At 39.3% G+C, this 11,179-nt stretch overlaps 1 protein-coding gene across 1 annotated transcript; it reads right to left on the reverse strand.

Moving 5' to 3' along the window:
• Positions 1 to 213: 213 nt before the first annotated feature.
• Positions 214 to 10,267, reverse strand: fam241a (family with sequence similarity 241 member A). Its single transcript, XM_079693557.1, has 2 exons — positions 10,021 to 10,267; positions 214 to 2,953 (listed from the first exon to the last, which is right to left on the reverse strand). Exons 1-2 carry the CDS (start codon positions 10,168 to 10,170, stop codon positions 2,657 to 2,659), a joined length of 447 nt encoding a protein of 148 aa, XP_079549683.1. The 5' UTR covers positions 10,171 to 10,267; the 3' UTR covers positions 214 to 2,656.
• Positions 10,268 to 11,179: the final 912 nt, after the last annotated feature.

Genomic DNA, 11,179 nt, shown 5'->3' on the forward strand with positions numbered 1-11,179 from the left:
CCCTGCAGACCACATGTTAACGTGTCCTTTGGCGACATTCTTAGCACCAAATCTCTCCTGTAGGCTTGTCTACAGGATAAAGTGTAGGTTAGCTTTGGATAAAAGCATCAGTGAAATGATGTATAAAGTATCAGAAGGTGGATCTGCATGCATCTTTTTGCAGCCAGTACAGTGTAGTTTTGTTGAAACATATTTGGTTTCAAATACAATATATTCGTTTATCCCACTTTATTTTGACACTACACACGCCACATTCCTGTCAGCTCCCTTTGAAATAAATTAATCTTTTAGAGAGTTACTGAAGCACTGCATATTACGAGCATTGTAAGTAACACGTACACATTTCAGAGCCAGGGAAGGAAGTTAGCAATCCAACATAAATCATGACAAACTAATAACTCTGTCACTCAAACACAACCAAAGCTCTAGGTCCAAAAATGAAAAAAAAAAGTGAAAACGTATTCAAAAATAAAAAAGGAAGATAATATCTCAAATGGACAAAATGTTTATATCCATCTAGAATATTCTTCTTTTATCCATATTTGATGGCCTTTAGCCTCCCCAAAACAATATTTTCTCTTCATTTAACACTTCATTTGTTACAGCCCTACATGTTCATGAGGAGGGATAGTATGGAACATGGATGCTTATATTGATATGTTATTTCCTTACTGCTGAAACCTTTACCGTTGTAAAGTATAATTAGAAAAATACACAGCAAGCTGGCTGAGGTCACGTCAACATTGAAAACTTAATCAATACCCTTTTTATGAATCTCAGATAATATTTGGTGTTCTTGTGAATGGGTTTTAGTTTTCTTCCCTGGCTACGTATAATTTGTTTAGCGTACAATGGCCCAATACACCATCATACCAAAGTGCATTTAATTTGGCAGGCACCAAGATACAAAGGAGCAAAGGAGACAGTTATCCAGAACTGCTCCCCAGAATAGAAACCTGAAGTGTCACTTTTAGAACAACAATACTTTTCTCATTAATCAGCAATCAATATGTATTTCCCTTTCACAAAGAAAACATTTTACAGTAGGGAAGGGAATTTGAAAGCAAATGTATATTTGAATATTGGCCCCCCAAAAAAACGGTTAACCGATAAGTATATATATCCTATATTTCACAAAAAACTAATAAATTAATTTTGAAAAATAAATAAATACATGTTCAAATAAGTATAGAAACCAAGTCCAATTTGTAAAAATGTATTGAACTGGTGATCACAGTTTGAACAGTTGACAGCTATAGGCCTACAGCTTTCATGCTTAAAACATAACTTGGTTTTCTGATGGATTTGGACATAAACGCGAGTGAAGTATAACCGGAAGCGAGAGAGAGACCAGCACCTGCAGCTCTGCCCGCTGTGAGGGACCGGTGACCGGAGCAAAACACACCTTTAGACCTAACACATTTAGCTATGGCACTGTCGTATACATTGAATTATTCCATTTGATAATATGTAATCAACTTAGGCACCCAACCCCCTTTTTTTTAATAAAAATATTCATAACTCATATTCGAATACCTGAATAATTTCAAATATTCGATTAATCGTTCCCATCCCTATTTTACAGTATAGGTTTCACAAGGTGTCAGATTTATTTTCAGACACCTTTCCTTCGGATGGGTTATACGATTAGCCAACACGTTCACATTCTTTATGTCAGCGAAGATCTCCAATCTTTTTGAAGTAAAACAGAGATGTGTGCAGTGTTTCCTCAGTGCTGCGACTTCAGTCCTTCACTCTTTAGTCTCCGATTCAAACTAAAACTAGCTATTTCCAACAATGTCTTCCTGTTCTCATATTCAGATCATCTATAGAGTGCTGCCGCGAAGACGTATTTTTGTAGCCCGACCCGGAAGTTAGCATCTTAATGGCTACCTCGACAAAAATCAATGGGGCTTGTCCATTGGATTTCCAAATATTGCTGAAAATAAGATCTATGGTAAACACATTGTTATGATATGACATGTTACATGTTGTGTCGAGCAGGATCATTTCCACATATTTACACCACTTTATGATTTCTGAAGCGTAATTGCAATTACTGCAAGAGTTAAAAGCTAACGTTAGCTAATGCTATAAATAGACAACCTTGACAATCATGGTCACGTGACTTTATGTCACCACCGCTAAGCTAAAAGCGGCCAATTCGGCAACATTACTTTTAGTAGTCGTATTTACCAACTAGTATTCAACCTCCGTTTTTATGACACATAAAAGCTTCAGGCATGCACCAGTGGGGTATTTACTGACATGTGTTACTTCTGGAAATTGAAAATCTTTTGTTAACCACAGATCTTATTTCAGCTGTATAACCAAAAACATGTTAAAAAAAAACTTTGAGACAAGGGAACAGGAAGTGTTCAAATGCTAACTCATATCCTGGTTTTAGGACTCATTCCTGCAGCTCTCCATGCCATTTCAACAGAATAATAGCAGAGGCAGCGGGAAAACACCACTCCTGTATCTGAGGGAAAATCAATCCTGAAGAAGGGACCCTCTGAAACACTGAACAAGCTTCAAACCGATTGCAGAAAGCTGCTAGTCACCGTCACTTAAACACCCCCCTCAAATCCATTCGCATGACAAAAGTCCTGCAGATGGAAGCATTAACCCAAGCGAACAGCAGGCTCCGCCCCCGTCACTTCTGGATGTAGATGATGATGATGCACAGAGTTCCCACCAGCCCCAGGGTCTGGATCCCCAGGAACCAGAGCAGCAGCCAGAAGAACACGATCACTACCGGCTCCACTATCTTGTCCCCAAAGTACATCTGGCTGAAGCCCATCCTCCGCAGACCCTTGTTGAGCATCCCGAAAAGAGTTCCCATGCGTTCACAGTCGTCCAGCTGAGGCACTCTGGTGGTGGGGTCGTCCACGAGGGGCCATCTGCTGCTGGGGTCCCTGGGGGGGGCAGGTCGGGGCCGGCTGCTTTCAGCCTGTGGAGACAATGTTTAGAACCGTTTATATATATACACACACAGATATAAAGGGCTCATCAGTACACAACGTGTCCGGCAGTGGCTCAGTCAATAGGGGCTTGGACTGGGAGCCATAGGGTCATCGGTTCCCGAAGAGACTTAAAATATGGAGTGTTGACTGCTACATGTACTTGGAGAGGTCCCAGTTCACCTCCTGGGCCCTGCCGTGGTGCTCTTGTGCAAGGTATTGGACAGTGGACACTAGGGATGGGTATCGAGAACCGGTACTAAGTCAATACCGGTACCTGATTGGACGGTATCGGTATACCGTTAAGCAGGGGCGGATCTAGAAAAATATTCATGGGGTGGCAAGAGGGTGGAAAATGTGACCTGAGCGAAGGCTCGCAGGCAGGTTAGCTGCTGCGCACGGGTAATATGTTTTGTTTATCTGAGTGAAGTCTTGCAGGCACATCGCCTTGTCTTTTTTTAGTTTATTAACACTGACAGTGTATTAATGTGAGCTCCTACACCTATAATAATTTGGCCTTTCATTGAATGTTTTATAAACCAGTTAACCTCTAAAGCCTGTTTTTCAGGTTCCAAAATGCCACTAACACAGCAAAGACTACATCTTCACTTCTAAAAGGGGTACATTAATAATCTTTTCTCTCAAAGCAAGGTCACATCTGTGAGTTGGATGTAGAAGTGTCAGAATCAATATAGATGTTTTTATTTTTAAACTAAATTCAGATGGAACATAGTAAAAACATGTAAATTATAATGTCCGCCTAAAAAAAACCCATTACTTATAGTGAAAACCACCCTTGAATGACGGGTTAGTAGACTTTAGGAATCCAAACTATAACATATAATAAGTACCCTGTATCAAGATTGATGCAAAACAAGTGAAATTTGACCTTTTTAGAGAGGTTTAGAAAAATAAAGGTAATTTGGAAACCATCAGTTCCATTTGACCTTTTTCACTGTAAAAATCATTTTATTCCTTTGAATGATCACAATAGGTATTCATTTAGACCAGAGGTGCCCAGTACGTCGACCGTGGTCGACCGGTCGACCGCGGGGGCAATGCTGGTAGATCGCGAGTCATTCATAAATAAATTAAAAAATCCAGCTCCGTTAAAATAGACAAAACAGGTTTTGATCCCTCCTCCTTTGGCCTCCCTGCCACTTAATTCAGGAGTTGACTTGATTGACAGAAAAAGCGACCTATTGCTTTCCAGTCTGTTAACACAGAATGCAAAGCGATACAAAATCAGTCAAGTGCCGGGAGAGACAAACAACAAAATGAGTGCGGGAACGAGCAAAAAGCTAAAGACATACCACTTCCACACAGAATGGGAGGGAGAATTTTTTTTGTGATGTCACATTCAAAGGTTATTTGCCTTATTTGTAAAGCAAGCGTCGCTCTGCCAAAGAAAGGTAACGTGGAGAGGCATTATCGGAGTGTTCACAAGGCATATGACAGCGACTTCCCTCCGAGTAGCGAGTTGAGAAAGGTCATGTATTATTGCTACACAAACATTATCTCTTAGTCTTAGTGTCGCCAACTCGTTTCTAACATGCAAAAAGACAAACAAATGCGTCTATGGTCGGTGTATTTTCTATCTTTCCAATCCAGAAGAGATCTCTCTCTCCCTCGTCTGTTTGCAAGGGGGCGGGGCAGTTTACACACACGCATCTGCTACATGCAGCAACACACGGAGGAGATGGTGGAGAGAAGCGCTCCAAGGTGTGGTTACATGTTACCCGTCTTGAGGTGGACAATGCTCGTCACCAGAAGTGTTTAGCATGTAAGGGCGATAACACGAGCAATTTGTCTAAACATTTACCAAAAGTGCACCACATTCAGACGGAGGAATGCACCGGGTTCGACTGTCTTTCGAGTAGCTCTGTAGCCCCATCCACGAGTAACGTTTCCACGTCAGGTGTTATGTATGCTAGCAGCAACACACGGAGTTAACTACATTATACAAACATGGGTTAATGATTAGAGGTAACTGAGTTATTTATTTTGTTAAAGTTTCAGCTATTCTGTTTCCAGTTCTGTCATCAGATTATTTAATAAGATTTGTTAAAACATTGTTGTTTCTTTTGATGTGAAATATTATTTATTTAATTCAAATAAAAAGCAATGTTAATTTTGTTCACAATGTGTTAAGTTAATTTAATAATATATGTATTTTTGAATCAAGTATTCATCTTTATTGTCTTCATTGTTAGTTTCCACATGCCTAAAACAACCTCAAACTAAATCTAAAAGTTGATGGCTAAATAAGAGCGTTTGAGAAATTGTGCAAGGCACACAGTAGTAGTCCGAATAGTCGATTAATCGTTTCATTAATCTATAGATTAATCGATAATCAAATTTGTCGTTTGTTGCAGCCCTATTGTAGTTATCCCATGTAAAAATAAAACGTGTTATTCAGCAACCCTTGCAATTTGGGTTTTTATTTTTGGTTGGTAGACCTCGGTTAGCTGGTCATTTCAAAAGTAGCTCACCAGCCAAAAAAGTGTGGGCACCCCTGATTTAGACCCTCTAGAAAAACGCGAGCAAAAATCCTTGATTATGCGGGCTAAATTCCTTGATTATGCGATTAAACATGCGGGGTTTTTATGTGATTTTATGCGGTGAAATTGCGAAATACGCGGAAAGTTGCAAAATATGCGGGAAAAAAGAATAACAATTTTTTTAAATATTGGGCTGTCTTATTTATTCTCTCTCACACACAACCTGCCACTAACGTTAAACCCCTTTACTATTCAATTAAACACATTCAATGTTTATTTATTGTACACACACACACACACACACACACACACACACACACACACACACACACACACACACACACACACACACACACACACACACACACACACACACACACACACACACACACACACACACACACACACACACACACACACACACACACACACACACACACACACACACACACACACACACACACACACACACACACACACACACACACACACACACACACACACACACACACACACACACACACACACAGACACAGACACAGACACAGACACACACACACACACACACACTCATTCGTGAATGAATCAAAGTGGGTCATCACCGTCGATTTTCTCTTATGCTCCAACACACAGTTGCACGGGGTGCAGAATAGTTTCCCCCCACTTGTTGCCCGGTCTTTAGTAGAAATGTTCGTCGGTAAATTAGATGGATTAGATTTTTTCATCTTGGTGTTTTCTCTATCGTGTGAGCTCCACACGTTCAATCCATACAGTGTTGTTTACATTCTGTGATGCGCGAGCTGATGACGTCACGTCAAGACGAGTTAACTTTTTTCCCCCTCAACTTTGTGTGGAAAAATGCGGGGATTATGCAGCCTTTTGATAAATATGCGGCCTTTTAAAAATCTGCGCCATTTTGCTGATTATGCGGTAAATTCTGTGATCGCAGAATCGCGTTTTTCTGGAGGGTCTATTCATTCCATCCAAATACAACTGTTGTGATTAAATAAAAATTAAAAAAAAATCATACTCTGTTATCCTCCCCACAATGCTAACAGTGAGCCTCTGGATTAGCTCAGAGCGAAAAATCCTAACCTATAACTGCACCGAAAATCACTCCTAGCTCCCTTATTACTTATCCCAGCTGCACATCCAACACATCGTTTATCATCGTAAAGACACAGAATCTAACGGTGCCCACCTCAACACTGAAAGATACAAACTCGCAACGTTATCAACAAAAACGTAAATCAAAACAAGTGGCGCTAGGTAGCTACACAATGCTAACATGGTTTACCTTTGTCTTTGTCTGGTCTAAACTGGTCTTCAATGGCATTAAAACGATAACGATGATGTAGTTAATCCATAGGTTAATATCCAATGTGGCTGTGTCCCCTTTGAAATGTTCTGATAATCTATAAGCAATAAAACTGCAATCCCGTTATCTGCTGTCCGCTCTGTGCTCCGTGCGCTCTGGGTCCTGCAATTCCTGCTTCCTTAAGTACTAAACAATAAGTAGAGTCTGCTGCGTAATGTGCTTACGCCGGCTGGCATTCTTCATACTTTACGCAGGACAATATCTCTGGAACCCATTGGTCGATTTGGGTGATTTACACCTTTTTCTTAACCATTACATCCAATAGAATCGATGGGCAGTTCCCAAATCCACGTAAACATTACCATTGCGGACGTAATAGAGAAGCAAACGAAGCACATCTGAAAGTACAAGCCTGGATGGCAAAACTTTATACCCAGTATATTGCCATAAATATGATGGTGGATTATCAGTAAAAATGTCTACGTGACACAAAGACATTGGATTAACCTTGAGCTGCGTTTTTATTCCGGTGACCACAACTTTTGATCACAAATCAAAAAAGGTAAGACGTAATTATTGTAATATTTTTGAAACCGGATGTTGTTTACTTTCTCTTTTCTGGCTGATAGCTCCGCAATTCGGGGTCCTACAGTGATGACATTACATGTGTGGAATCTGTGGAGTCTCAGCTTTAATCGGATATCTTGTTTGTGCAGTGACGATAAGTAATAAGGGCATTGCTACCGTGAGTGCTGTGCAAAAGTCCGTTAGCATTAGTTAGCATTCTTTCGCTCCATGCTAATTCAAAGGCTTGGTATTACTCTTGTGTTTCTTTTAGCTAAAAATGGTTCATATTGTTAGTTAACTGAGTTTCTTATCGTTAAAAGGGTATGGACATTAATAGTTTCATAAATTTTAAGAAGCCCTGAGACATAGTCTCGTAAAAAAACGGTGGGGGGGGTCCACTGGGGGGACCCTCGGGCTTAAGAGGTTAAACTTACAGATGTCATTGTGAATTGGAAAACTACATTTAAATGTTGTCAAAGGTCAATGTTTCAATGTATGGTTCAGCAATTGTTGGTCGTTGACTAGGAATTGACATATTTTAAGCTCAAATACTTTGTTCTATGTTTAAACCTTCAGACACATTTTGACGTGTTTCAGTTCAGCGCATCATTTATTTTGTGATGATTTAAAAGTACAATCCAGAATAATATACGTACTCGCCTTTATCTTTTTGCCATCTTCTTCATATCACAGTTTTGCATGATGTCACTGTAGGACAATGTTTTAAGGATCTCTTGTCGAGCTAGGTTGTCAGTTTGAAATGTCTGGATGACGATGTAACTGATTTACAAATGTTAACAAATGCCTCTTTTCATCGTCTGTCTGTCTGTCTTTAATGACGTGTCTCTGATGTCATTAAAGGACAACAACGTCGTTAAAGAAACTACCTCAAAAATAATTTAGATTAATATTATCATTACATTTCACTGAGCTACATTTTTTAACCAGTCCTGATCATAACAACCACATATTAATTCATTTTCAGAATTTTAATTACCAGTTTGTTAACATAATGCCACTGTTTCTTTTGTTAAATGAAAAAATATGATCATATATATAATTCTTTTCTCTATGACGGAAGGATTTCTATTCTTATTTATTCTTTAGTCTGGGATTAGCAAAAGGGTAGCAACAAAATATATTGTCGATAACCTGTAAATAAAAAACAATGACATGATTACACTTACTCAATAAGGCTACCCAGAACACTTGTAGGCTTATTTTCATTACTATTATTATTTTTGTTAAAGGTGACCTATCATGCAAAATGCACTTTTGTACATCTTTTATACATGAATCAGTGTCCCCGGTGTTCCAGGGAACTCACCAAGTGTCAGAAAACACAACCCTCTCTATTTTTCCTCCATACCCAAATCTCTTAAAAAGGGGCTGCAACGGATCTGATACAGACTGATCCAGATTTGAACACTTCTATGACGTCACAAAAGTTGCGCTACGGCTATTGGGCCAACTCCACCAATCAGGAGGAGACAGCCACGGACATTGCCGATCGAAAGCGCTGGAGACGATGTAGTACATATGCCAGGCCTGTAGATGGTGCTGTTCTCACAGAATCAGCCCATGCAAAGACAGTGTTAAATTGAGCGAAATGATGATCTGTTTGGTATTTTGAAAAATAAAAAATATAAATATGCCTTATATAGGTATGGTCCTACACTATATTATTCAAATATAGCATGATAGGTCCACTTTAATATATTTTACTTTTAAGATATGTTCCCTTACATTGCAAAAATAGTTACACATAGGTAGAATCATGTTAAGAAATTCAGATTAATAATATCCTCATTATTTTTGTAATCATTTCTATATAATACCGTCACAGCGAAAAACTAAAAGGACCACAGTGACACACTTTTTGGGTCATAAGGCTTCCGTTTCCTGCTAGCCCTGCCCCTATTGTTCTCCTGGCAGCCTGTAATCCCATTTGCTGTATAATGATTGACTTCCTTACTGTAGAACAACATTCTGATGCAGACCATTTCCTGTCTGCCATGGTACACAGAACACACACTGCAGTTGCTGTAATATATTCTACCTACTGACTTTCTTTACCACTCAATTTCCATAAAGAAAGCACCAAAAAACAAATCGACTACAAAACGCTTCACCACAGGCTACACCCTGATTTGAAAAGGAAACCTTATAGGCAAAGGAAAAATGACAAGTTAGAAATGAATACTGAAGTAAATTCACAAGCTACCCTGCAGTATACAAAGTCATTAAAACTAGCTGCACCTTTACAAGCTTTGATAACAGGGTGTATATTAGCTATTGTATTATTTTTATAACAGCATTCATTATATCAATAACTCCAGCCAGGTACAGTATGTATCGCTCGCCTTCGAAAATTCGAAAAGAAACCTTGCAGTGTCGGCCTTTTTAATTAACGGTTTGGTTCACGTGCTGGTGTTATGAGGGCTCGTGCCATAGGATAACTGCTTACTGAAAACTGTTAAAACGGAGGTCGTAGTAAGTTAAAGTGCCACTGAAAAACTATTTATATAACATAAGACCACACTAGGCTTAGCTCTAAGGCAGCCGAACCAGCCCCGGCTCCTGGCCCATGAATGTCGGGGGTAAATAAGTTAGACTGGTGTGAAGTAAACAGCTACAGCTAGCTTGCTAAATGTACTTTGCTGTAGCCTACCTGTAATCGCTGGTAATGTAAAGCGGTCTGTCGTGCAGCGTAAACATGTTCAGGAGTTTGCCATCTTCTCCGGTTTTCCGGAGGCTGTTCTTCAAATTCACGTCGACGAAATACATACTGGTCATTCGCAGGTTGCGTTACAGTGGACATTTTACAGCTGGTCCACTGACAGTAACTTCAGAAAACAAAACATACGCTCTGTGATTCCTCTGATTCTTCTTATGTGGTTTTCTGGTAGGTGGCAACTAGAGTTAAGGGGCATTACTGCCACCTACTGGGTTGGAGTAAGGACCGAAATGATGTGGCCCACCTTTTAAATTAAAAATAAAATAATAATAATACCTTTAACACGATACATACAAAGGGAATACACTTACCTTACAATTCAATTAAAGTCTGTTTGCTTTAAATAATCAAATAGTCTCCCTAAACCAAGGCCTTATACATTGTATTTGTGGAAGTGCAACATGGAATGCTCCACTGGTTCCTGCACCTGACAGGGGTCACATATTCCTCAAGGATGTTTTCCTATTAGATGCGGTATTTTTTCTTTATTCGTGTAGTCCCTTAAATCTGTGCTTATTTCTCTAATGAGGTTTCTTTTTATTATTTATTTTGCTTCAGATTTCTTTAGTGTTTTGTCCATGATCACCTTATGTTTCAGAGCCTGGCTAATGCATCATATATTGGTAGTTGTCAAGTTTCAGTGTGCCCTTTATGATTTGCCCAGTAATGCATCTTAAATGTTAAAAAAGTCAAGTAAAAAAATAAAAACAGATCTCTGATCTAAAGTAGGAGTAAAATAATGGCATGAAAACATTTATATTACAAATATATTGTACTGTGGTAGACTAATGGAGGTAATCTCTTTGACCAAAACATACTTTGATGTTAATAACCTGAAACAGTGATTATCCACAGGCTTATAAACCTGGGGCCGTATTCACAAAGCATTTTATCTTACCGCTAGGAGTGCTCCTAACTCGCGCTAAAACATTTTACGGAGGAGTTTTTTCTTAAAAGTTATTCACAAAGCCGCTGAGACCTACTCATACTAAGGATAAATCACTAAGAGTGACGCGCCGTTGCTATGGATTACGTCAATTCTCGTGCATGAGTTTAGAAGCGGTCAGTACGGTGATTGGTTGTTCAGAGCAGG

This window comes from Notothenia rossii, assembly GCF_949606895.1.
Source record: "Notothenia rossii genome assembly, chromosome: 7".
NCBI classification, from domain to species: Eukaryota; Metazoa; Chordata; class Actinopteri; order Perciformes; family Nototheniidae; genus Notothenia; species Notothenia rossii.

Excerpts from the sequence above, each read along its gene's own strand:
- fam241a (XM_079693557.1), bottom strand. The coding sequence starts at position 10,170 with ATGTCCACTGTAACGCAACCTGCGAATGACCAGTATGTATTTCGTCGA. Across the intron at positions 2,954-10,020 it reads TACATTACCAGCGATTACAG|GCTGAAAGCAGCCGGCCCCG; the intron begins GTAGGCTACAGC and ends TTGTCTCCACAG.